The 27,456-nt window shown below is 45.9% G+C and overlaps 2 protein-coding genes across 5 annotated transcripts in view; one reads left to right on the top strand and one right to left on the bottom strand.

The window, feature by feature from the left end:
* The window catches only part of ADPRH (ADP-ribosylarginine hydrolase), a 64,456-nt gene that overhangs the window by 8,180 nt on the left and 28,820 nt on the right, over positions 1-27,456 (top strand). The window lies entirely within an intron of this gene.
* On the bottom strand, positions 3,964-27,450 carry CD80 (CD80 molecule). Of its 2 annotated transcripts, XM_026841240.1 has the most exons (7): positions 27,295-27,450; positions 27,047-27,141; positions 14,034-14,372; positions 11,284-11,565; positions 9,154-9,279; positions 6,098-6,221; positions 3,964-4,200 (listed from the first exon to the last, which is right to left on the bottom strand). In XM_026841240.1, the coding sequence occupies exons 2-6, from the start codon at positions 27,126-27,128 to the stop codon at positions 6,115-6,117; spliced, it is 936 nt and encodes a 311-aa protein (XP_026697041.1). In that variant the 5' UTR covers positions 27,129-27,141; positions 27,295-27,450; the 3' UTR covers positions 3,964-4,200; positions 6,098-6,114. The 2 variants fall into 2 exon arrangements, with proteins under 2 accessions (XP_026697041.1, XP_026697040.1); XM_026841239.1 differs by having other exon boundaries at positions 3,964-6,221.

Raw genomic sequence — 27,456 nt, 5'->3', positions numbered from 1 at the left:
GGGGGGGGGGGGGGGTGTCTCACAAGAGCAGAGTGAAGGGGGAGAATCTCCTCCCTTGACCTGCTGGCCGCACTTCTCTTGATGCAGCCCAGGATGTGGTTGGCTTTCTGGGCTGTTAGTGCACATTGCTGGCTCATAGTCAGTTTTCCATTTGCTAATACCCCCAAGTCCTTCTCCTCAGGGCTGCTCTCAATCCACTCATCACCCAGCCTGTATTTGTGCTTGGGGTTGCCCTGACCCATGTGCAGCATCTTGCACTTGGCCTTGTTGAACTCCATGAGGTTTGCACAGGCCCTCCTCTCCAGCCTGTCCAGGTCCCTCTGGATGGCACATCCCTTCCCTCCAACGTGTTGACTGCACCACACAGCTTGGTGTTGTTGGCAACTTGCTGAGGGTGCACTCAGTCCCACTGTGTCACCAACAAAGATGTTAAACAGCAGGAAGGATCTGAATGAGCAGAGGTATGGATAAGCCTCTTCCCCTTCCTGTTTTAATCTCTGCATGCATGGGTGACAGTATTGTTATTGTCCTCCTCCTCAAAAAACAAAATAGGCCTTTCTGAGTCACATTTTTGCCATTGTGGTTACACAGAGATGTTTTATCTTTTTTTTTTTTTTTCTTTTTCCTCTTCTTTTTTTACTGTTACATTCCCACCCAATATCCCACACTCATCTGTACAGCAGTTCTGATGACATTTAGCAGTGTCACTGCTTCATCTTTATTCCTATTTAGTGGTATTGGCTGTGATGTCTAAAGAATACTGATCTTGTGTCTGACCACTGATGCAGTGATGTTCTTCCATGGCAGTGCCGGGGTGAAGCAGTGCTGTGAATTATCTCTCCATGTAAAGAAGAGTGGGCTGCTAGATGTCCTTATGATGCACATTAGCAAGGGGAAGCACCGACTTCCATCTACACTCAAGATTAGCAGCCATTTTTTTCTCCATTTTCTGCTGAGTTTAATTCCGTGCACTTCCTCATTTCTCATATTCAAAGTCACAGTACAAATTGGAAGTGAAGAGTTGGTTCAGAGTTTATTTTAAAAATACAAATGTAAGGGATTCATCACACCCCTGCTACCCACACTCTCCAGAAAAAGCAGGGCACAAGTTGCAACTCCTCCACTTTCAGAGTAGGTAATACAGGTAGCAGGAATACAGTGAGAACATCTTACACTGGTTTTGCTTTTGCAGAGAACCTCCCATTTTGGGAGGGAGAAGGAAGACCTGTTGCAAACTGAGCATTGTGCACCATAGCTATGCTGCTCAGTTATTCCCTGACAAACTGATAGACATGAGATACGTGGAAGTTACAAATTGGGCACCTGAGTGCCTTGTTGTTGCTACTGTTGAGCAGAACAGAGCTGTGTCTTGATGCCAGCTGTTACTGTTACAGGTTTGTCAACCAGCTGCATCACCTACCTTGTTGCTCATGTTTTTATTAGCTGTGAAATGGTAGCTGGGCTCATGTGAATAATCAAAAGGCTCTACCACTTCCCAGCTCATAGAACAGAGACCTTTTATTACTGAGGAAAGGAAACTGAGTTTATCATTTATTTTTTAATACAATTAAAGGAGGAACCCCAGGAAAAAATGTTATATACAAAATACCGTCGATAAGAGCAGCTCACCTGGTACAAAGGCCCAGATATTAAGCTGAAAAGGTCTCACAGAAACCATTTGTGTGCAATTCACTGAATACGACATAAGGCAATAGAAAACATGATTCATAGTAGAAGTGCCTAAGGAAAAAAAATAAACCAAATAACCTGCCCGTCAAGAATATAAAAACAAAACGATGCTAGACATACTTGTCAATGAAACTTTGTTTCCTTTAGAAGGAGTTACTTAAAGTGTCACAGGAGTTTGTGGTGATGTAGAAAGGTTTGGCACAGTGCAAAAGACAAACCCTTCTCTGTGCAATCATCAGTCAGAAGCAGAAGTACAGCATGAGATGGTCAGAGGGAAAACGTGCTGGTACAACTGTCAGAGCTGTGGTGTGGGTGGTAAGGTGGAAACGCATCGTGGCCATAGCAGGGAAGGAAGCACAATGTTGAAAATGAACAAAGTAAATACAAAAAAAGGGTGTTCATCCTGCAAAGAAGCTGCTAGTTTGTGCTGGAATGAACAAGCATAGACTGAAAGAAAAGGAAACTTGAAAAGTAGGAGACACCACTGCCCATACACAAAGTCCTGCAGTAAGCTCACACTGCCTTTTGGAAACGTTCCTTTATGTGTCCCCTGTGTTCTGCTTGCAACCAGAATGTACAAGTGGGTATTGTTTCATTATCACCCACTTCACCTCCTTTTCTCTGTCAAAAAACCCTCCATAAGAAAGTTCTGAAGTTCCCATTTCACTTCCTACAGTAGGAAAGCAGTAAAACTGAATGGGGCAGCATGATTCTGCAGGATTAGAAAGGGAGTAGTGTCTTATTTTTACTAGCAACTTGATCTTTTAACCTCTCATAGCTCAATCTTCTATAAACCGCTTTTAGTCCTTCTATTTCCTCCAGCAATTTCTCTCTCAACAAGTACCTGCTAGAAAAAAGTGAAAGGGATGGGATGGAATATTTCTTTGCTGTGTCCTAGCAAGGTAAGCAGCTCAAGCAACAAAACATCCCCCAAAGAGGATGGCATGGTGCTTCCAGTCTTCACTCTGCCCTGCTGACTGCACACATCGATAGAGCAGTAAGGGAATGGGTAGAGCTTGCAGTGGCATAGAGCAGAAGGGAAAACCAAAGCTGTCACACTCAGGGCAGCGTTGAGTTAGGTTAGTATGCAGAGTTGCTTAGGAAGCTTGTTGGGGCTTGGGGTGTTTTCCTCTTTTCCCCTCAAAATGAGAAACTGCTTTTTTTCCTACACAGTAGGCAAGAATTATCACCCAAATCACAGAATCATCTATGTTGGAAAAGACCTTGAAGATCACCTAGTCCAAACATTAACCTAACATTGACACTTCTCAACTACACCATATCCTCAGATGAGTCCTATCCAGTGTTGGCATCCTGTAGGGAACTTCCTTCAAGTCCTGGCTGGGTAGAGAGAATGCTGGCAGAAAGCAGCAGCAGTCAACGCAAAGTAAATCCCTGTGTCACTGTGAGAGAGTCCCAAGAACCTGGAGAGCCTACCCTAACAATTATTCCTAGGCAAATGTACAAACAAAAGCAGACCTATGTTTATGAAGAAAGGCCCTGAGTTACATTTCATTACAGTAGATACATGTGAGATAACCACTGAGTGTCACAGAAATTTAAAGGGGGCTTTACAACTGTGGGTAGGCAGGAATGCCAATAAAAGCCTGCACACGTGTGTGTGCGTGCACAAAGGTGTGCACATGCGTTCACTCACACACACCACCACCAGCGGGCTGCACTGTCAGGTGTGCTCCTGTGTCTGAGTAACGTACTAGAGGAGCTGTGTCTTGGTACCTGGGTTGACGAGGCCATCCTTTCAGGAGAGTAAGGTGACGAGAACTTCTGCCACCGCTGTAGAAGCAACATCAGTGAGCTGCTAGGTGTGCCATCAGTGTGTATCATTCCCTAAAAAGTCCCATAGCACTAAAAATAAGCATGAGGCATATAGTCCCACCTCTGGGTGATTTTTCATCAACAGTGCATGCATTATTGCCTCTTCGGGGGAGAAGGCACGGTCGAGTCCAAATCCAAAGTCTTCCAGCACAAAAACCAATACTGGCAGATAACCTGTGCGAGGCTGAATATAAAAGACATTTTAGCTGCTCCCAGTTGCATTGTGAAACCAGAACCTTGAGACTGGTGTCGGGGTCCGGGGTCTCCCAAAGGCCAGCTCTGTGTTACTAAAGGGGTAGGTGGGTGTGGGCTACCTGCTAAGGCTCTGCAGGCCCCCTCATTTTCTTAGAGTCAGCATCAAAGCTAGAGAATCCCAAACGCTTGAACTGGTGTGTCGATGCTGATGACACTCTTTTTCTGCCCTGTTTTCTGTTGTAGGAACATGGAGGGTTCTCCCAGTTGGAATTCCAGCAACCCCGTTGTAATGAGACCACCTCACAGTTTCTGTGGCATAGGTGGGGTTTTGTATTCATTCACACAAGATTATGTTGTCAGTCTTCTTGAGCAGTTTTCTACTGCTGTCATCCCCTTTCGGAGAGCCAAAGGGTCAACGCAGTAAGCATTGCTGTACAACAAACAGGGGGACTGCAGTGCGGAATACACAGGATAAGAAACCTGAGGGACACAAAGAAAAGATTTTACTGTTTTCCCTCCCTCTTCTTCATCCTAAATGAAAGCCAGAATGTTGCAGAGCCAAGACAATCGGGGATCACCTGCGATAGCCCTCCACAAGAGGGCTCCTATTACAGTAAAGCCAGAGCTGTTCAGAGCTACATTGCTCAGGACAGGCACTACAAGCGAGCTACAGAATGGCCCAGTGCTTACTGTGAAAAACTTTGGACTGTAGAGGTCCTATCCCTCTGCGAAGCTAGGGCAACTACTCTCCTATTTAAGCAGAGACAGGTCATGGCTCGGCACATCACACAGTTATGAGATGACAGCCACTACGGAAGCACAGCTTCCATCCCTGTCCACAGACACTGTTCCAGGCACTGGAGTTGGAGAACACTAGCCACTTACAGAAAAAGCCTGCCGAACTTTTATAACAAAAGAGTAATGTGGCAGAATGGATTTATTCAGTAGGTGCTCTCCCACCATTTCCATCACAAAACCCCCCAGAATTCATGCTAACCAAGTCTCTAGTATCTGTTCCAGATAGGGCCTTCCCCGGAGGAAAGCATGAGTAGGTGGTCAGGTTTGGAAATGAGATGGGTGGCCTGGATGATAGTTTTCCTTCCTTTCCATTTCAAAAATGTTAAGCTTTTAGATTACTGCAACGCACAGTGTGACAAATTCATGACTTCTAGAACTCTACGGCTGTTACTCTGTATCATTACTGTGGCAATTCAGCATGCTGTGGTGAGAGCAAGAAATGCAGTCACCTGAATAATGATGCGAATAAGACTCAGCTGCTAATCTGTCCTTAAATCTCTTGACTTGAAAAATGTCTTTTTGGAGGACACAGCCCTGAACACAGCTGAGTTTTTAAGCCAAAATGAATATAATGCTTTGTAGTCATAAAACCTTGGTAAGCTAGACTGTTTCCCAGCCCATCCTTCACAATACTTCATTATTGAATGTAACTCCTTTTAAAATACAAGTGTTTCCTGGGCAAGTCTTAGAGGGAAAACTTCCTTCTCCATTCCTCCAGCTGCTGAAGGGGTTGGAGATGTCTCGGAAGAGAACTGGCTTTGTTAATCTTACTGGGAAAGATGGAGTTGTTCTCTTATTATATACCTTTCCCTCACTACCATTCAGGCAATCCTTCATTTCTATCATCAGTGATGTTCCCATCCCAGATGAGGCACGTGACTGATGGGGCATCAGCCAGAAATAACCTCTAGGGGATGAAGCCACATGTGGGACCTGTAGTAGTGATGAGCTACCTACGAATGAGTGCAACAGGACAGGAACTAAGAGACTGCCCAGTTCTTAGTTGGGAGGCCCATGAAACGAGCACAAGGGCAGAGAAAGGGGATGTCACTGCAGATCCTGATAGATGGATGACCATGCTACAAACCCACCTCTCAGACATTAACCAGCTCCCTTACACAGGTTCAGAGGAGTCACTGACAAGTCAAAGTTGTCAAAACTTCCTTTTCTTTCACTTATATCATTCTTCATACCCATTTAGGCCCTAAAAATTTTGATAATCGAGGAAATGAATGCTACAAAATCTTGCATCCATGCAGGGCCCATTCTGTGGGAAAAGCAGCTTAGCAGCCCAGGAAATTTGGTCCTCTTAACATTATTCACTAGATTAATTTGTAGAAATTTGAAATAACCCAAACAAAGCAATGCCTCACAAGCAACATGAGCATCATTCCTCTAGTTACTGACTGGGAAACACCATGTGTCTGAGTTGGCAGTAGGGTCCTACTGCTTTTATTTTCCCTAAAGGACAGCACACACTCGTATTAAAAGCCATACATGGTTTTGTGAGCTAACATGGCACAAGAATCTAATAGTATTGGAGAAGCTATGGCAAGAGAAGAATGGTGAAGAAAACTACCTGCAGATGCAATCTGGTCATACAGATGATGTTTCAGGTGTCGCTTTAGAGGTCACAGGTGGCTTCATACATTCTTTCACACCCTCTTCCACTGAATCCTGAGGCTTACAACAGTGAGAACAGACTGAAAGAGAAGATCCCTTGTTAGTATTTGGAATACTGGAAGACATAAAAGTGCTGAAACCAAATGTCTTCTTCAAGAAAATAAAGTATAACTGAGAGTGGAAAAAAAGGAGAGAAGAAATTAAAGAAAAAAAAATCTTTAAGTTACTTCTAGTTTTCCTTGGAAGGACTTATCCCTGCAGTACATCTGAATATGGCTGGCACATAGCCATAGTCTCATCCAATAGAAAGCTCTGTAATGTATAAATGTTATCAGTATAGTGACATATGGATAAACCAGTTCTCATTAGCACAGGGCTAGGACCTCGGCCTGGCACAAATCCAGGTTGCTATGTGCTAAGATAAGGTCAAAAGGTAAATAATGGTACAAGTTACATGTCACTAAATGCTGGTTACCAAGCGAGTGAAAGATAGCCAGTGTTAGAACAGCCAGCCAACTCTTTCAGTGCTTTAAAAGGACTTCACATTAAACAGGTCCCCTTGGTATGTCAGCATCTATGAATGACTTTTGTTTTAATAATTCAGGCTGAATCTCTCTGTACTATTACAGCAGATCGTACTTGCACAAATTTTACAACATGGATTCTAAACTGGATTTTAAGTGACCTCTAATCTTGGTCTAATCTTTGTGCTTTGTGTTAAATTAATTGAAGAGCCAAAAAAAAAAAAAAATCTGAAGAGTTTCCATTCTTAAATTACTGCAAAGAGAGGTTGTGAGCTCCTCAAAGTAGGGGGTTGTGAACCTCAACAAAGCATCTACATGTTTTGGTCACCACCACAATCACGCATCTGAGAACTCTCATTTCCGTTTTGCTCTATCTTTCTATTCTTCCCTCCCACACTTCAGCTCTTTGAAGCATGGCTTTTTGAGTTCAGAAACAACTCCTAGCATCAAGGCAGCTCCCGACTCAGCTTTCCATATGCCAGAACAACAGAAGTACTCTCAGACCTATTCTGAGTTCCCACAATAGCTCTGGGAAGGTGACCTGTAGCAACACCATCAGGAAGGACTCTCAGGACAGATATTTCCTTCCCCAGACCAGTGTCAATGCACAGTGGCACCAAAATGTGACAACTATACAAACTGAGAATTTGGGTAGAAGCTCTAGCTTCAGTTTCTTGTAGTATATGCCTTGTCTCGGAAGTGGCTGTACAAAATAGCACCACCTGACTCAGCAGATCTACTCCCTGTGCATATTAGGAAAATGGGACGGAAAGGGAAATTCCAGTTTATGTAGCCATGTCCCATGCTGTTGCAGGTGATCACATTCTACCACACTGGTATGCTTTTTACATCTACTTTAAAAGCAATTTGGTTTCTATATAAAAGGTTATCTCAGAATGCTCCAGAATCTTACTAATTTAATGGTAAGGAACCTTTTAATTTCCAGCCTATATTTGTTTGGAGACAAATCTTTCAATTCCAGTTTATTTTCTCCTATAATTAGTTCATTATCCACACTGTTAACAGCACAGACTGTGATCAGCTGTGATTTTCTTGATTTCAACTTGCTTGCTGCTTTCCCATTGATATAGCCGCAGGGAAGAACCAGCACTGGTGTCGGGGGGGCACATGAGTGGAAAATGAGGAGGCGCACAAGTGTGGCCAAGAGTCACTGCCTTCCAGAACCTTCCTTTCTTTGTGATAAACCACCAAAAAGTAAATTAGCCCAGCCTGACTCAATGGTCACATTGGTTTTTGAAGGGATGTGGTTGGTGAGGAGGGGAAAAAAAATAGTAATGCTGCCTCCACACCTTTGACTCGGGAGTGAACTTGCCTGAAGTTGAAACAGAAGTAGCAGAAGACACAAGCATGACAAACTTACAAGTGTCCCTAAGTGAGTTGAGTTCCTGCTGCCTAGCAAATAACCTCCTTCCAGCGGGGGATACCACTGCAACCATGGTGAGCAGCCTGGTGGCTTCTGGTTCAAGTGGGCTGAACACAGAGTGTGCTCAGTGTGGGATTCTTGTCTCCAGACTTCCCCAGTGACCTGACAGGACTTGATTGGGTGATATTTTTAACTTGTTGCAAAGCCTGTCGTCTTTCTCCAGGACTGCTTTTCAAAGCTGCTCACAGAGTGTGGATAGGGCATCTACAGCTGTTGACTTTCAATACTGGCTAGTTGCCTAGCTGCCTTTATAAAAATCCATTAGATGTTTACTCACATCTTCAGGGGTTTTCTGGCTTAGGTCGGCTCAGGCATGATTAGGAGCAATAGTTAACAGATGAGATTTTTTTGAGCCACAAACATAACAGAAATCTGCTCAGCTGACAGCTAACCCTGAGATGCTCGAGGTCCCCTTCACTGCTGAAAAACTCCCTGGAGACTTGTCTGGAGTTACTGAAGACTTCATAGGGTGGGATGGGGCACCTCACCTGTGCCATTTTTGGCCACACAAAGACAAATCCATCTGTCCTGATTACAGTTGTCCTAAAAGGGGTACACTGCTACACTTAAGTTCTTCCTGTGGCCCTAGCACTATGTATTTTTGTAACATTGGCTCTGTGACTTTTCTGAGCGCTTCTCTAAGTAGTGTGTGTGAAACTCCAGTGCTCTGCTGTATCTATCATGATCACCAAGATTCTTGGCGTCTTCAAGCATCTTAATACATCAAAATGGACCTTTATGCATCTCTTCAATTCTGGATACTCATGATTTTGGAAATATTGTGATCTGCTGTCAAAAGTCCCCCTTAGCCCTTCACTCTCAAACCTGAACCCTAGTGCTGCCTGCACAAAATGTAGGAAAGTCCTGAGCTGGACTTAGATTTTGTGAAAGTAGATGCTAAAAAAAAAAAAAAAAAAAAAAAAGGAAATGAGAAGGTGGTACAAAAATACCTAGTGTGTCAGTATAGTTTCTATAAATGTGTATTTTACATAGCAACTCCATAAGCAGTAAAAGACTGTTTCTTGAAAAAGGAGCTACACTTACCATGCCTTGGGAGGTATCTTGCTGCTAGGGTGATAGCCAGAAGGAAGGTGATAATGATGATACTTGAAGCAGTGACGACATTATAAGATGGAGGCACAGTAGGGACAATGCAGCCATTTGTTTTGTCTGAGACAGAAGAAATAAAACGTAAACAAAGGGCCCAACAGCATACTGGCATTTTCATGTAAGAGCAGATCCGTGAATTTTGGTGGTTCTGGCCAAATTCTAACTCAGATATTCAGCTTGAAAATTTACCTATTCAATAAACAGACAAAGCTAGCACATTCCATTCCCCCACATTTGCTATGTGCTAAAATTTTTAACAGGTCCACAGAATCTGAAATGCTGGGTCTTTTCCAGAACAGGACCAAGACTGGCAATATTTTAAAATACATAAGCTGTTTTTAAAGTAACTGGTTAGGCTTGGTGGAAAAGTCTAAGTCTGTATCTAGAAAACTTCCATTCTTAGAGGTACTCTGCAATTTTTGTTAATGTTTTCACCATTCACCAGATGTATGCCTAATTTTTTTTTCCCTCTGAATTCACAGGTAATGGAGAATGATGTGTTAAACACACTAGAATAGGCTTCTTTATTCATGGCAGGAAAAGAATGTTGTGGCAGAGTTCAGTTTCAGTGGATCTGGAGCCTTTGGCTTTTCACCACAGGAGATAACCATTCTGCCATTGAGACTTTAGGGTAGATAATGGGCTGTTCTTGTACAGGACAACCTTAATTCAACAGGAGGGACAGATTTGGTGCATATTCTGGATCTTCAGATTTTCGTTATCTCCATCTGGCACAATTAACCATCATTCTGCTGGTAAGGCACTAGCCTGGTCCACTGTACAATCCTCCCCTCCACTGTAGGGTCTGCCTCTTACATTTACCAGAGGCTGTATTCTATGTGGAACTCCATGTTCATGACAGACTTGTTTGAAGGACCATTTCTATCATACCAAAATGGGAGTGGTTCCACATGTTAAAAGTCAAAGTGTGGGGTTTGTGACTGCTGTTGGCACTGTTGATTGCACCTTCCTCTGAGAATCTGTGTGACAACAGTGTTTTACTATTACTATTTTTTGTTGTTGTTGCTCTCCTTTTCTATGTAGTATGATATTCACAACCTTCTTCCATTACCATCTCTAGGGACTACACACTACCTCCAACAATAACCAATATTCATAAAGCACTAGCTTCTGGTGTTTGTCCTGAAGCTGAATGGCACCTCTCCTCATGAGCCCCTTCGATTTTAATGAGATTGATGAATAAGGTACCTTGATGAATAAGATACAATTGCCTAGGAAAAATAGTGCTTCTCTTGAAGGTGCTCTTATCTCTACAGTGAAAACATCAGACCCAGAGACATTTCAGAATACTTTTTTGGTAACAGCATTAAAAAAACCCTTTTGGCTCTAAGAATTTTCTTGCAAATCCCCTTCTACTGCAAAACATCTGGACTGCAGTTTGCTGCCTTCCCTCATGCTGTTTCCACTTGTGCCTCAAGCTTTTCAAAGCACAGACTTATCTATTATGTTATCACTTTTAAGCCACGCACAGTGATGGAATTTTTTCCATATGAGTTAACCCTGTATTAAATATGTGTATGAAAGCAGAATTTTGTCTAGACCCCAGCTGACAGTTTCTGTCACTGAAGCAGGAACAAACATGCTTGTTAAATGAAGAAATTCTTTTTAAATGCAACCTGTGGCTTTTAAGGCACACACATTTTTCAAGTCCCTCCAGTTGAAAACCAGGTCTGTGTCACACAACTGGCAGCATGACAGTGCTGGTGCAGAGGGGCACTGCATGGTGGCAACCCCAGCCCGTGGGAGCCACGAGGCTGACATCACCAGATCTCAACAGGGTCCAGAAGCCCTCTCAGCCCAGCTGTGACTCATGGGTAGAGCACCTGAAAGACAGAACCGTCTCTGCTTGTCAGTCACCGTCCTAACTCTCCTCTCCCACCCCCGCTGTCTTACAGCCTTTGAAAAATTTTGGTGTGCAGCTCACAGGTGAGATCATTGGGTCATCCTTGCATGAACAGATACACAAAATGTACCGCTTTCTCAGAGGCAACTCAGCAGATTCAACAAAATGGTTTTATAACACAAACTATTAATAAAACTTACTTAGAAGCAAACTGGTGGACTTGACAAAGCCATTGTATTCAACGGAGCAAGTGAAGCTGACGTCTTTGGTCACATTGAGCCACAGTTTGCCAGTGACGTTGTACAGGCTGAGGCTGGACTTGGACACCCAGGTGCCATTCCACACCACGGACTCGTTGTTGAGGGTTCCAGAGATTTTGGGTTTGGGGAAACCTCCATGAGAAGAACATCTTACCACCATCTCAGCTGATTCACAAGAAGTAGCGGATACTTCTGCTGTTATGTTCGGCTTGCTGAAGTCAGCTGAAGCAAGAAAGATGTAGTTACCGTTCTGTCAGATTACACCAAGGGCTGCAGTCCTGATCACCCATGCTGAAAGCAGACTCCCCCACAGATCATTTTTCCTCTATCAAAAATCTGTTTTGCCTCTCTTGTGCCTTAGCATTCTCCCCACAGCCTTGACTGGATATGGCCTTGGCCTTTGCTTCTTCTCCCTGGACAGTACACAGACTTCATGACCCCACCTCCCCAATGCCACCATTTCTCTCTACACGCAGCAGTTTGTGGAACAACAGAAAAAAATCATAAGACAGGTGGGAAAAATATGGGGACTGAATAGAAATCTGTATTACAGGCAATGATAGACAATTTCCTCTTCCCTCCCTCATTAGTCCCTTCTCATCCAGAAGGTCACAGAGAGTCCATCTGTGTTGGGAAAGGAGGCGAGTCACGTGTTGGTCTCTCAGCTGGGATGGCCAGCAAGAGACTGAATTACATTTTCTGTATGACAGCCCCTCCAGAAGGCCTGGCTGAGAGCAAGACCAAGTCATACTAGCAGTCATTGCAAAAAATGTGTAGCAATACACAGGCCCTGTCAGAAGGAGAAGAAAGGTGGTGTCCTTTTCAGCTTGCTTCCCTTTGCCAATCTGGTTGGTGTTACTGTAAACAGTTGGATTGGTACAACTGAGGATGCCCACAGGTTGCAATAAACAGCCCAGGGTGAGGAGGAGGAGGCAAGGGGTGGCAAATGAACTATTTAAGGCAACTTTCCCACTGGAAAAATCTCGTCTTTAGCAAGAGAGTCACCAGTCAGAAACGGAAACTCAGTGTGTGGCTTCCTGGTGGGTGCAAGTCACACCAACACCACGGCTGCCAAAGGAACCAAACTCTCCCTCTCACCCCTGCCAGCTGTATGTGCATGGCCTGCACACCCCCTCAGGCACTAGCCCCAGCCATGGCAAGGCCAGGCAGAGACCTACAGCAAGCTGTTCACCTCACTGCAAAATGACCCTTTTTGGAGCAGGTAAGGTTTTGTCTCTGATTGGCTGTCTCACCATTTGACCACATGACTGTGGCGATCTGCACAAGGCAGACGACCTTGAGGCTGTAGCATGTCTCCCACAGCTTCTGCTGACCATGAACCCATGGTCTAGGCTACCAAGTAACTAGTAACTAGTGAAGGAAACTTGCTCAACATCATACGGCTGACCAGTGGCAAACAAGGAGACACCCGGATTTCCTTCCAGGCCTACTGTTTATTGAGCAGTACAGCATTACAGACATCCAGTCTGGAAAAGTCCGCTTTACGGAGGCTCCCTGATTGGTCACCAGGGAGTAACACCTTTCTACCTCTCTCAAGTTAGCTTGATTCCAGCAGGGGTGAGAGAACATTTCCCTTACCTGATCACCAGAAAAACTGATCCCACTTTACCAAAGGGAGCAGAAGTCTACCACAATTATTACCACAACTGGCCTGTTAAGATAGCAAGGAGATTTCTGGGAGGAAAGAAACTGGAGTATTTGCAGGGAGGAAAAGAGATCTGTTGTTTCACATTTTTCATGTTGCTAACTCCTCAGCCCTCACAGTTAGAGAGGGTGCTGGCAGTGCACTTCTCTTTTTTCATATCAGTTCCCAGAAAGATCACTAAATTTGTCTCCTTGTATATATGCCACCATGCCCTCAGACATGCAGGCAACAGCCAAACCTCAGGAGCTTGGTTCTTCTTGCTGATGAATCTCATTCCAGATGGGGAAGGCTCATTCACTGACTAGTCTGCAAGATTCCTGGAACTCTCTGCTGCTAAAGGTATTCAAATGCATGTATATATTTATATATGTTACCAGTATCTCTGCATTTGGTTGAAACCAACTGCAACAAAAACAGTGGTGGAAATGGAAAATAATGTCAACGGAACTTTTTGTAGCCTCCAAGAAAAGATTCAGATTCATTCTGAGCAAAACAACTTCGGTTATTTCTTTAAGATAAAAAGCCTTAAATCTCCAGATGGGTTCAGCCTTCAGTTGTGGAGCTGCAGTGCAGCTGGCGCTCTGGAAGCAGGGCTGGGATGTTGCTGTGGCCACAGAGAAGCAATGCCACCGCATTCCTCTTTTGGTTTGGATGCTTCCCATGTACCGAGGGCTTGGGCTCTGCTTTGCCCAAAAGACAGCAAGGGGCAGCGGTGGCCTAGGGCACCCACCAGCAGTGGTACCTGGGGAGGTGTCCTGGGAGGGGTCCTTTCCCAAGAGGGAGGCATCCAGGGGAGAGTGTTGGGCTGGTGGTGGGAAAGGCAGATTTTCTGTACCTGGGGTAGCTTTGGAAAGTTAAGGAGGGAGGCTGCTAGCATGGTAATAGCTAACACACCTTCTGGCACTCTTTTAGGCTTCCTGATGAAAGTCCATTTGCTACACTATGACTAAAGCTTGGAGGAGTGTTCTTTACCCCCAGAGGGTGGCACCAGAAAGCCTCAGGTGTCGGGAGGCAATCCACCTACCTGTGACAAAGAGGGTGACAGTTTCCTCACACAAAACAAATGGGTTCTGGGGAGATCTGAGGTTCTGAACTATACACTGGTAAGAGCCATTGTCCAGGATTTCCACGGGGGAGATCCACAGGGTGAGGTTCCTGGGGTTCATCTCTGTCCGGTTGTCATATCGCTCATGGTTGGAGATCTTCTCCCCCTTTGCATAGGCAAGCACTACCTTCGTAGTGTTCTTCTGCCAGTAGACCCGGTAATCATATAGGCTTTCTGAGCTGGGAATTTCATAACAACAAGGCAGGCCGACTTTTTCCCCCACTTTGCTTTTGACTACTTTCTTCTCCAGTGCATAGCCTGTAGGTGGGGGGCAAACAAAAGTCAGTGAGACAGTGGTATAACCTTGTGCCAGGACCTGCTGCATAAAGCTCACCTCTTTCAGCTCTGTCCGCAGCCACTAATGTACCTTATCACCCACTGAGCTGTTTACAGCTCTGCATTGAGGGGAGGCCTCCCTTAGCATTGCCTTTTACGTGATACTCCAGTCCTATTTAGGGTCCCGAGCTAGCAGGCACACAAGGATTTCTGTATGGATTACTGAAGGCAAAAACAGGAGAGTTATCAGCCTGGACAGAAACACACCTCACATCTCAGGGTAAAGAACTGCTGTTATTTATGTAAAGGGATAAAAACATGCATGCCCAAACTGCTCTCTCCCTTTTCAGATCTCAGTGTTTGGAAAGTCTGTGTCACCTTCCAGTGAGTTCCCTGCGTGACAAACAGGCCCACAGTGGACTATTAGTTTGGGGGTTTGGGGTTTTTTTTGGAAGGATTTTTTTTTTTTAAAGTAAAAACCCCAAAACTCTCAAGATCCCAGAAGCTAGAAGCGATCTTATAATGATAAACAAAGATTACAGCCATATTGTCATCAGCCTCCTGGTATTAGCAAATGAACAATTTAGCCTAGTCTGGCTAAAACTAATTTGTATTTGCAAAGACCCACGGGCCTCCCTTGGGGCTGCTTGCAAACCAGCACAGGCATTCTCCAACTCCTGCCCAGCTACTGTGTCGGTGCCATACCTTAGCATGCAGGCACATGCCTACAATAACAAGCTGAGACCCTTGCAGAGGGAAATTAGGTACAACTTTGACCATGTTAGCTGTAGTCCCCCTGCTTCACACTACGACTTTTATGCACTCTGCTCCCATGATCAGCCTTGCTTTCCCACTCTCCTTCCTCTTTCTGTAGGTGAGCACTTGCAGGCGCCAGACCTGACATGAGAGGGAGCAGCCTAGCAAGGAGCTCCTGCTGTTGCTGGAAGAGTGACCCAGTACTGATGTGCTGTCCTGTGCTGCACCAAGGCCAGGGCAGATGGCTGGGCTTTCACCTGACTTTATGCAGCCTTCAGGGTGATGTTTATCCCTGCGCACCCTGCTTTGTTAGTCCAGAAGGTCAAGTTGTTTTACGTTTGCCCTGCTTGCCTTGGTCTCATGACCTTAGCACCCATCTCCATTAGTGGAAGGGGGATACCAATCTGTTGCACTCCATTGACTGAGAGCAGAAAAAAACAAGGAAATAGCCAGCCTCAGGACAGAGAAGGTTCAAATTCCTTCATCCTTCCCTGCAGAACAGATCTCAGTAAACACGTCCGAGAGAGAAAGCAGGGAAGTCCTGACCAGGCAGTGTGTCACTGATGGGGAGAATGAAGCATCACCTGTTGGTGGAGGTGAGACCCCATGTGCAAAGGCTTTGCCTGAAGTGTGAACTGAATGCTTAACAAAGCTGAGCCTAAGAACTGCCACCTAAAAACTGCTCAGAAAGGTCTGGCTGGTGCTGGCTCACGTGTTATTGTCACAGCTAATGCCAGACCACAGACATGCGCATGGAGTGCAGCACTCGGGGTGTGACTGGGATGCTGTGACATTCAGATTTGCTAAAGTGTCCAAAACAGCCACAAGTTGTTGCCTTCAAGGGCTCATTTGCTTAGCAGTGACTCACAGAAGACCCTTGGGATGCCACCACACAGCTGGTAGCAAGACCCCTGCAGCATGCTGACCTGCGCCCAGTGGCACACACTGAGAGCGTGTTTCGCACTCCTCCAGCTGCTGGCACACACCCCTCCCCTGTGCACACCTACCCCTGTCCCACTTGCACACTTTATATTAAATCTCCAGGAAACACACTGAAAAATACTGAGGAGGTCCTTGCAACACTTTGGAATTTCTTAATACTAATTAAATGAAGCAGAATACATAATTAAATGAGCAACTGCTCATTTAACCAGTTTCTCTTCACTCAGCCACTTCATTGGTCTTCCAAACGGAAAGATTTAAACTCAGTTTTCATCCCGCACTACCTGTACTTCCCCTTATAATGCATCGCAGACTCTGAGCAACCGGACTGGGGCAGACCTGACTGAGCCCACTCAGCCCACTGACCTGTGTCAGCCAGCAACTGGTAGCAAAATAGTAGAAAAACTAGTTCTTCCACAACACACAGGATAAGAACTGCCATACCCTGCCAACCTTTGACAACCAGGAATTTAGGGATTTCTTGACATCAGCTGTTTAATCACTACTGCTAGACCCCTCCTTCAGGAGGAGTTCTTGCCCCTTCAGGAACTCGTGTATATTTTGGTTTCCACAGCATCCTGTGACGATGAGTTGCATAGTTTTGATTACATGCTGTGTGAAAAAGCATTTCCTTCTGTTCACCTTAAAAACAGCCCACTTAAGGCTGTGATTCTTGAAGCTCCTCCTTCTGCATGTCTGCAGCATTTGTGTGTGTGTGGTTTTTCCCTCGACCACATCTTTTCTGTTCTCACAGTTCAGCTCTTACTATGGCTGGAGAGACTCACAAGAGCAGCCAGTCAAACTCCGGGATTGTGGAGCCTGATAAACACAATTTTCTATTTTCTTTTGCAGCAATAGGGGAAGAGTAGGCGTACAGTAAATGTCAGGGTGACATCACATCATGAGTTGCCTGAGGTTCTCTACGCCTTGCCCCTAGGAGTCTCCTTTGCAACCAAAAGGAGAACAAAAACCTTCTCGGCGGTACATGTGCAGGGGCTGGAAACTCCTGCTGATGTCACACGTACCCTTAAAAGGCTCTGCACCCTTGAAACTGCAACCTGAATGCTGCAAGCCTGAAGGAACCAAAGTCCATGAAGAGTCATTCAGCCCCACAAAAGTCCCCTTTCACTTTAAAGGTGAATTGCAAAGCAAAAATGAAAATTCAGTTCTGTTCCATCCCATTTCTGTGCTGAATGCTCTCTGTAACCAGGCTGTGGGGGAGGTATCCACTGTGGAAATAATTTTTAATGACTTCTCTAGAAAAAAGATCTGTCCTCTTCCCAGTCCTCTGAAACCCACCTGCTCCCTTGATGTGCATGCACATCGCTCTGTCACTGGAGGCCTGTGGCAGCACTGAACTGATGAAGGGGCTGACTTTCTGTTCCCTGGGCAGAAAAACATGTTTCATTCAAACTACACCTGTGCTACAGATGCCCCATACAGCAGGCCTAATTAGAACAGAAAAGTGAGTGCATAGGAAAACCGTCCTTTCTTGTTTGCTCTGAGAGTCAGCAAGTGGGAGAGCTGTTGAGCCCATATCCCTATTTCCTTCACTCTTTGCCCAAGGTGTGTTTCAGAAATTCCCTGGCCACAGAGAGCTTGGTTATCCTGATTACACATACAGTCAGGTGGTATGGAAGAGCAGATTGCCTCTGGGACAGAAGTCCTGCAGACACATTTGACTGAAAAAGGCAGTAAAAGACCATGCAACATTCTAGAGATGCAGCATTGAACTGTTGGAAACCTTCAGATAATTCCTGGTGAACAGAAACCCCAAAGCCATTCTCTTTGCCCTTTGTTTCCCATTTCTCTGCCCTTTTAAACTGCTCTCCCTTTTTTTGGTCTTACCTTGTGTTACCTCACTTTACAGATGACCCACAAAGCAAGGCACATGATGGGAAAGGTCATTCTTGGTGGGCCTGGAGTCCTTTGCTCCTGTGTAAGCATCAGGTAAGACAGTAGATCTGCATTTTTCGACCAAAAGTCCTGCCAAAAGCTCTGAGGCAAACTGTCGGTGACCCTCCAAAACTGGGAGGATCAAACCAGTCTTGTGTTGCTTTTTTTCTGTAAGGTTCCCTATTTATTGCTGCAACAGCAGTTGGTCTCTCTACTATTAAATTATTGGCGTCGTTGACTTTGCCTAGGACCATGCACATGGGACTCCTGCTCTGATGGGGTGCCAACATCTTTCTTGCCCTCTGCCTGTTGTGTGGCTGGAAAAAGGGACTTGGGGCAGCCCTGGGAGGAGGTACACATCCTATCTGGTGAGGCAAGGGCACTTCTGGTAATGGGCTGGGCCAGCTGAGGAAAACACGTCTCGTGGAGCTGTGACTTTCTCCTGGGAGCCATCCCCTGGGGTCAGCACGGGAATCACACCCAACAGTCCCCGGGTAATTCTGCAGTTCAGGTCCCTCATTTTCCGTGAATAGCACATTCACCCCAAACTTGCAGGGTTTATCCTTTGAGGATTACACAGTATTTTATGGGGTTTTCTGATCAAGATAGATAATTAGTTGAAAAATTGAGAAATTTTGAGAAGCTGAATCTTTAAAGGGCTAGATGCTTCCTCTTGGTCTCTTCTTTTTCCCAAGTGACTTTACCAATGAGGAATCGGATTCTCCCAAAGCTTTCCATGGAATTAAAAGTCCGTAAACACCCTGTGCTACACTGGAATACGTGAAGGAATGCTTTGTATTTAAACCAGTGTTATGATAGACTCATGTGAATGCACTGATCACAGACAAGACCCTATTAGATGCACAGATGACTTCTATGTAGAGACATTGTGAGGTTTCGGCAGCACACAAAAACACTGCCTTCCTCTGTGTTTTGCTATAAAGACCCCGTGCATTGAGAAAGATGGATAGATGGGATGAAACAGAGAAAAGTGGGTGCTGGCAGGCCCTGCTGGCCATCCTCTTTAAGGAGTCTGTGACTGCATATTAACCCAGGCACAAATGTCTGGCAAATCTCCTAGGCTCTTTCTAGGCAGACTCCACTTCAGCAGGTAGAGGCATGCAAAGGGAGGTTTCAGCACACAGAGGAAGGAGGAGCAGCCCTTTCCTTGCACAACCCCAAGCCCAATGTTCCGGTCATGAACCACAGGCCTGCTGCTACCCTTCAGCTGCTCTAGGCTGCTCTGGCAAAGCAAAGCAGCTGCAAACCCAGTTCACTTCGCTCATGCCACAGTGACTTCATGTGAGGTCATGTTCCCTTACTCACCCCAAATGTGGTGAGAGAGAGGAGCAGAAGAAAAGGCAACCCGAAGGAAAGCAACAACGCACTTCCTTCCGCAGCAGTTCCACTCAGTCTCGCTTCCCTGTACCTGCTCATGCTAGTCAAGCGTGCCAGCAGCAATTAAGTGATGGGATTTAGTCCTAGTTTGCAATGATGTCGTGGCAGGCCTGAGGTAGGGAAATGGTTTGAAAATGTTTTTCTAAAAGTTCATCTCTGCTTGCTTCTGCACCGTAACCTCACAGTGCCCTGCTTGGAGCAGCACGGCAAGGGCACGCACCCCTTACGTGACTTTATGCACTTCCCGTCTTCACATTGCCACATTCCTCCTAAACAAAACAGTAACCTTGCTTTTCCCAGCTCTATACCACTTGATTTGGCAATGATTATAACATCCTCACGGTGTTTTGGTGCCTGACTCCTCCAGCAGCCTACATTCCACTTTAGTGCTGTTTTGTTTCATGTGCAAAACCTTTGGTGAAGAAACCCTTGCAGTCATGAAGCAGCTGGGAAAAACAGAGAACACCTTCCTGCATTTATAGACAGAAAGACAGTCCATCTTTTTGGGTGTGTACTAATCCCATTTTTCCTTCCAGCAGCGCACTAACTTGAGGCCCTGTTGATGACAAATGAAATTGATAATTTCATTGGTCTCCCTGAGCATACTTTGATAAGCAGGGATGTACTGTAGGTAACACCCATTTTAGAGTGATTCACAGGGCACTCTCAACACATATTGGTTTCCAGTGTGGGCCCAGTTTCATCGACATGCAGTACTTCTGCTGAAGCCCTCTGTCCGACTGTAGTTTCCTTTGCAGGTTGCAGATCGAATGCTCTGCTTTCTCCAGTCTTAATTGCTGCTCACCAGAAAGCAGATTTCACAACCCTCTGATTGCCATTTTGCCACGAAAAACAGCAAGGCAACCCAACCAGATGGGGAATGAAAAGAAGTACCATTACTGAGTCATGACTCTGTCAAAAACCTGGTTTCAAAGGGAAGGAAACTCCATTAATCATGAAAAAGTTCCACAATCTGCAATTAGCAACTGAGAAGAAGAAAGGGAATCTGAAATATTTTGGTAAAGGGGCTCGCTGCAGCCAGCCAGTACCCCTCCTTCTCGCTCCAGTTCATGTTTCTGTACTGCTTGAGATAAAGATCTACTGCCTTCTGAGTCACCGCTGCCCTGGCTGGGACAAGCCCACTGCCTGGGTATGTCCAGTCTGCTTTGTTTATAACATGAGTAAGATCACAACTCTTCACAGGTCAGTTGGCAAATTTCTAATCTTGGCACTAGCCAGGAGGTCAGATCCAAGCAAGAAGCTGGAGATGAGATGCCAAAGTATTTGGGGTGAGATGGGGACTACATCATGTCTTAAGATCTTCCCCTTTCCTGCTAAGGCCTCCACATGGGTGTTGCTCGGGAGGAGAGGAAGGAGCGCTTGCTTATCTCCTGTGCTGCATACTGGCAGGACACTCGTGATGGGGAGAGAAGGACGTCTTTGACTTAGGGAAAGGAGCAAAGGGAAGAGTCTTTCTGAACCTTCCCCCTTTCTCTGTTCCCAGCACATGGAGTGGTGACCCTGCTAGAATAAAAAAGGACAGGGGCGACAATAAATCTGGATGTCCTCAGAGGATTTGTATATTTTATCTATAGTTCCTTTTGAGATCAAATTCCTGAAACTGGCTCAGCACTCATGATTTCCCAATCTGAGGGCAGAAACAAGATGTGGCAGTTGTGTAAGACAGGCCTTTGGGGGAGATTTGTCGCACAAAGACAAAAATAAATTTGTTAAATTTTTCCCCTGCAGACTCTGTCTCTCACTGACTGGATCACTTTGTACTTCCTCTATATTTAACTCCCAGCTGAAGATGTTCTCAGATAATTTTCCTAATTCCTCCAGTACCACTACCATGCATACTGCTGTCCTCGCAGCACAGCTTTTGAAGTTGAGGTCCTCCCCACTGCTTAAGGCCACAGTTTTCTTCAGTGTTTGTTAAATCTCACTGCCTCATGTGCTCCCCAAGTCACCAGCCCACTATTGAAACTAATAGAAAGTACCCAGTAACCAAGAAAATCAAGTATGATACCTCTCATATGCCCACTGAAGATTAGAAAAATTACAATTTTTAATATTTTTTTTCTGCTAAAGTACTTGCCCACAGCCATAGTAATATTCACCAGTGCAGCTAACAATGCTAAGGCCTGCCAGCCATTATCCTATTATAAAAACCTGATGCCGGCTCAGGCACTAACTCATGAATGCTCTGCAGATGCCAACCTCGACAATAACCCTGCAGCTGGAGGACTGGCTGGAGGAGAGATTAAACAACCCTATATAAGAATGCAGCATGGCGAATGGTAATTAACTGAAGGATGACTAAGAAAATGAGACCAAAGCAGTTCCGAGGTGTCTGAAAGGTGCAAGAGCCACAGAGGGAGTGAAATGAGAGGCTGGGGCAGAGGCGGCTGGAGGCACCGTCTGGGAGCATCGCAGGGCTGGGCAGTGCAGGGAAGGGGCTCTCTTGGCAGGTAGGAAGCAGCATCTGACAGCGAGGTCTGGTCAGACTGAAGCACTTCCCCCAGTGCAGGCATGAAATTCTTGCCGGCTGGGCATTTAAAACTACGCAGGAGAGTACCTACTATGGTGGGAGCAGCAGGGCACAGAGGTGGTCTTTTCTGCCTCGATGGTCTTTTCTAACAGCTTTTTGTATGATATGGTAGCATTCTGGGCTCGCCAAAAGGCAAACATCTTTTGAGCACAGTAAGGCTAGAGATGCCACCATTAGCCAGCGGTCAGCACTTTTATTTTCAGCCAGGGAGTCCCCTGGGACCAATGATATTTTAAAAGCATAATAGTGAAAAAGCAGAAGCAAAGCCTGTGGCATTTCCACAATGGGAAAAATTTACATAATCTCAGATGACCTCCTGAGACTCCCAATGGTGATTGTCCCTCCAAGGGGACAGAACAGCTGCCATTAAACATAAAGTTCATCTATTTAAAACCAATACCAACCTCCTTTCAACAAACAGACTTCACTGTGTTCAGCACACTTGCTTTGCCACCTCGTGAAAAATACCACATCTACACGTGCACAGCACTTACATTACGTTTAAATACATGTTACATGTTTAAAAGGAAGGAGAGTTTCCATGACACAAAAATTCTCCTCCAGCTTGGCACAACCTTGGGGTGCAGCCGGATGACAAACTGGCACTGATCTCATGCCTTCCCCACACAAGCAGAGGGGATCTGGCTCCCCTATCCCTTCTAACCCCATGTGTTCCCACTGCTTTCCTTGCAAGACTCTCCAGAGCCTGGTTCAATGTGTCACACTGGTGTAAACCAAGGGGGAAAAAAAGAAACTTTCTGCTAAACTGTAAGGCAGATTAAGTCATTCAAGGATCAGAACCAGAACTGGCACAAAGGCAAGGAGGATCACACAGCCAGAAGCAGAGGAGAGAGGAGCAGGATTGCACCTTTTGGTGGCAATGACCTGTTTGGCCCCCTCAGCTGTGCAGCCTGTCTGCATCCCTATCTGGGGTACACAACACTGGGTGTAAAAGCAAACTGGCACTGAAGAGAGCGGGCTGACCCCTGCAGAAAACGAACTCATTACAAGCAAGGCAGGGGGATAACTCTGTAAATGGCTGCCTTCATTTATGTCAGATTAATTACACCCATTAAACCACACTTGTAACTCAGAATTGAGGCAGCTATGAGCGGGAAAGGTGTTGAGGGCATACAGAGTGGCAACTTCTGCTGGTAATCTACTGAAGTGCATAAAAACTTCGGCCCCAAACTTTGCATGTTTAAATGCAGGAATATCAATATCTGACATTCACATTGCAGAAAGGTTACAAATGTCTCAGTGTTTCAAGAAATGCAAAAAAGCTGTTGCCTTTAGAGTAATGTGAGTTCACCAGAGCTATCTGGGTTCATTATGATCTAACTGCAAAAAGGAGACAATGTGGGTGAAAAGAATGTTTGACCAGCAGCTTTACAAACTCAGTATGCAGGCATATAACTGTACTTTGACTGTGTAAGAATGTAGCTTGTCTATGGTTAATTTTCTGTCTTTTTTCCTAAAGAGTTATTTTTCAAAAAATAATTTTAAAATTTCTTTTAAAAACAGAAGAAGTAAAAGCAAGTCTATAAGTAAAAGCAGGAGACTTTAGTTGGGTTTCTCTTTCCCCAGACAAGCTGTTACAGCAGGTTTCATTCCGGATAGACAGAGACACAGACAGAAAAAGGAGTTCCTTAGTTCCACTGCTCTTGTTTTTGAACCAAAGACATTTCTTTTCTGCGTGTCTGGAATGGTAGGAGACAAACTCATCCGAAAAATTAAATTGAAAAAACAGCTAAAGGTAGCAAGAGCAATAAGATAGAAACTCAATTTGCATCCAGTGATCAAATGGGCAAATCTGGTACGTAAAGAAAAATTTCTGTCATCTCCGCCATGAAATCTGCCCTAGGCACAACCAATACTGGAGCTCGCATGGAAATTAGATGCCAATCACCTAAAGCTCATTGCTAAACACTTCAGTATTTGGGGGCGGCCATGAAACAGGAAATCTTTCTCGTTCTCAGCCTTCTTTGTCCCTTTCTGGAACCCAGCTCCACTCCGAGCTCTTTATTGGCAGTATGTGAGAGGGGATTCCCAGACTGAACTACTTGTGAGCCAGCACTTGCTTGCAATGCGGAGGGAAGTGGATATTCCCCCCACTCTCAACTCTCCAATATCTCAGAAAAGCTTTAGGGATTTTCCTCAAAACTTCCCAAAAAATTTCACCATTGGGAAGAAACCAGGAACTAGGCAGTCCCCAGCTGGAAGAACAGACTCCAGGGAAGCTTAAAAGGAATACTCCATGGACACAAAGCCAGACTTGCTGGGTCTCTGCAATCAGTGCCTACACCTCGTTCGCACACAAGGCAGGGAAAAGTCATACTGAGCGACTTCTAGCAACATTTTCCTAGTATAACAAACTGGGACTGAGAACATCCTGTAATTTGTAGGGAGGTGTGAAGGTGCAACAGCACGAGAAAAACAAGCCCATGGGGATACCAGCAATGCATTCAGACTAAATGAATTTGTGCTGTAACCAAGGCTGTTCTGCCACTTTTCCACTGTGCTGAGACAGCAGAGTGTTCATGTACATCAGTGTCTCCAGCAGCAGATGACATCTCAGAAACAACTCTAAATCACACTGGCATTTCAGTGGGTCATGTCAGGTGAACCTCAGAGTAGCAAAATTCAATTCAAGGGGAAACAAATTTTTCTATGTAGCTTGGGCATACACCATTTCCTATGAAAGACAACTTTCAAATCATTCTCTTTAATTAAGCCCGCCATTAATGCCTTCGATTGCTACAATATAAAAATTCATCCTGGCATCCCCTATATTACTATTTGATTCACACAGAGTATAGGGAGAGCACCTGCTCTCATCCTAGCATGCTACCTGACCTTTCGAGCACTACAGCACGGAGGTGTGCAAGCACCAGGACACCTGGGCTAAACCCAAGGACGCAAGATGTAGCCACTGGCTCCCAGTGCTGGCTTTGACTGTGCCTTGATGTGGTCGTGAGCTTTCCCACACGGTGTCAGTTCTGTAGATGCTGGCCGTGGTGACTCACTTAACATGTGGGAAGTCACTGGCAGGGCAATGGCAGACTCCCAGGGCTTCACAATTTTGCCACGACAAGGTCAGTAGTTGGTCCTTGTGGTCCCTGTGGGAGACCAGGGAAGGCAGCAGCTACAAGTCCCAGTAAAGCTTTTAGAACCACTCCTTTGTATGTACTGTACCATGTATTTTCAAGAGTCACTAAACGTAGGAATACCTCTTTTTGGAGAGAACAATGGCAGGATGTGTATGCATGCATACAGAGAGAGAAAGGAAGTGCATTGGCTTTGCTGTTCTTAGCAGTCTGTCAACCTCCTCCTGAGGCACCAGGACTTCCACAGACTCAAATCTAACAATTGTGCCCCAAAAGCTGACATAATGCTTTTAAAACAGCTTTTTTTCCCACTTTGCTTCTTGCAGAATTAAACCCTGTACTTTTGTAATTGATCAGATTTGGAGAAGTAAGTCTTCTCAGCAACAGGATGATGAAATCCTGCTGGCCTATCAATTTGTGCCTTGTGTTTCCCAGCCAAGGCACCTCTTTCCACACCTCCCAGCCCATTCCCAATTCCTTGGTGCCACCATGCCCCTTACAGCCTCCTCGCAGCTGCCTCCTGCCCTTCCTGTTGGCTGGGCAGGAGGAGTGACAGCATGTGCTCTGGCTGTTTGGGTGCTGTTGTGGCTAGCCAGTGGCTTCCATGTAGCAGGCAAGGACACCACTTCTCTGCCAGCTCTGCCTGCGTCCTGTCAAATTTGGTTGAAACTGGGAAGACGATTTGAAAGTTAAGAGCAGGGGCCTAAGACAGATGAAGAGACAGAAAGCAGGATAAACTATCATTCCCTTAGTAAATCATATTGAAAAAAAGCACAGCTATAGGAACATCTAGTTTTCTATTATCAAACTCCTATTTCTAGTACTGGATAGCATGCATCAGACTGTACGTCCAAGTATTGCCCATCTTTGGTCTTGGCATCAGCATCCTTTTTAGACAAACGGCACAACTGGTGAATTACCACATGCTTGTAATTACATTAACAACATACTACAAGATCTTAAAGTACAGAGAGAGAAAAGTTCTGCACATGATAGATTGTTTACCCTTTGCAGTACGGGCAAAATACATCCATGCTTGACACGTGCGTCGCAAGCACAGAGGTTGGGGAAGGAGTGCAGGGGAAGACAGGAGAGCAGAGATCTCATGAGCGGCATTTGAGGTGGTTGCTTTCTTTACAAGTGAGCTCCGCAATTCAATCCCTGTTAAATTCCCTGAGTTTTAAGAAACTCAAAATGAGATTCAGCATCAAATATATCCCATTTTCACAACATCAGCATGAAAAACTCCTAATTTTGCATCACTCGATTTTTAATCAAAGGCTCAGTTCAGCCCAGGTTTGCTCTAGAGTATCATTAGCTGCGATGAAACACTCAAATTGCCAATAAGCACAACTTATTTTGCACCCACAATAAACCTCAGCTCAGAAGTAAGTTTTGTGTGGTTTCAAGATTAACATTTCACACAGCTGAGAAGACTCATCCCAAGCCTCTTGAGGTTAGGAGGGACCTGTGGACTCTAGCGAGCTTTAAAGCAGGTCCTCAGAGAAGGACGGGGGACAGTCCTTGCAGTCCTCTGACGGGGACTTGTGTTGTGGGAGAGAGCACTTGCTGTGCGCTGTGCTGCCCAGGAGGCCGAGTCCCCTCCGCCCTGCCCTGTCTTCCCCACCGCATGCTCACTGTCAGCCATCCCCAAAACTGCAGAAACCATACCGCCACTGAAGCCGAAGCCCGAGGAGCTGCGCCGCACGCTCCTCGCAGACATCAGCCGCTCCAAAAACACCCTCTTCGCTCTCACCCCAGCTGGGATGAGTGACCACCTTGCCCCTCGGGGAGCCAGCCAAGAGCTCACGGGTCCTCAGCGCTCGCCAACCACGGTTATCAGAGCCAGCCACCCCAAACCCTGGCCCAGCCTCCGCCCTGACAGAAGACACCAGAACAAGTGCCCTGAGAGCCACCATTCCTTGCCGACGGGCACACGGGTGCTGCAGCCTGCTCAGGCCCAGCACACCCCCCTCCCGAACTCCCCGCCGGCCGCTCCTTCTTACCTAAACTAAGGCAGAGCAGCATGAAGAGCCCGAGCCCCAGCCACCTCCTCAGCGCCGGCGGGGCGGCGGGCAGGCATGCCATCTTCCTGGAGCTCCTGGGCCAGAAGGAGAGGGGGACACGGTTAGGGGAACAGTGCCCAAGGAGTCACAGCACTCGCTGCTGTGCCCCTCTCCTTCCTGCCCGCTGCCGCCCCAAAAAAACCCCACAAGCACAAGCCCAGCCCACCCCACTTCCCGCCCTGGAGCACCTGTGGCTTTCCCGGGTGCGCGGCCCTGAGGCAGGGAGGAGGCAGGGGGCTCAGTGCCAGGCCATGGGCGCCCGGCTCCTGCCGCAGAGACGCAGCGGCCCCGCGGGGCGCAGGAGGACGGCTGGGCAGCGGGCCGCTGCTCGGCCTCATAAGTCGCCTCAC

Source organism: Athene cunicularia, assembly GCF_003259725.1.
Source record: "Athene cunicularia isolate RWA chromosome 1 unlocalized genomic scaffold, athCun1 chr1_part3, whole genome shotgun sequence".
Lineage (NCBI taxonomy): Eukaryota > Metazoa > Chordata > Aves > Strigiformes > Strigidae > Athene > Athene cunicularia.
This window is presented reverse-complemented; position numbering and strand designations above follow the sequence as displayed.

What these genes read in the sequence shown, in the direction of transcription:
- CD80 (XM_026841239.1), bottom strand. Translation starts at nt 27,128, where the DNA reads ATGGCATGCCTGCCCGCCGCCCCGCCGGCGCTGAGGAGGTGGCTGGGG. An exon ending in GCTGCTCTGCCTTAGTTTAG is followed by an intron (nt 14,373 to 27,046) that starts GTAAGAAGGAGC and finishes CCCCACCTACAG; the next exon opens with GCTATGCACTGGAGAAGAAA. An exon ending in TGTCACCCTCTTTGTCACAG is followed by an intron (nt 11,566 to 14,033) that starts GTAGGTGGATTG and finishes TTCTTGCTTCAG; the next exon opens with CTGACTTCAGCAAGCCGAAC.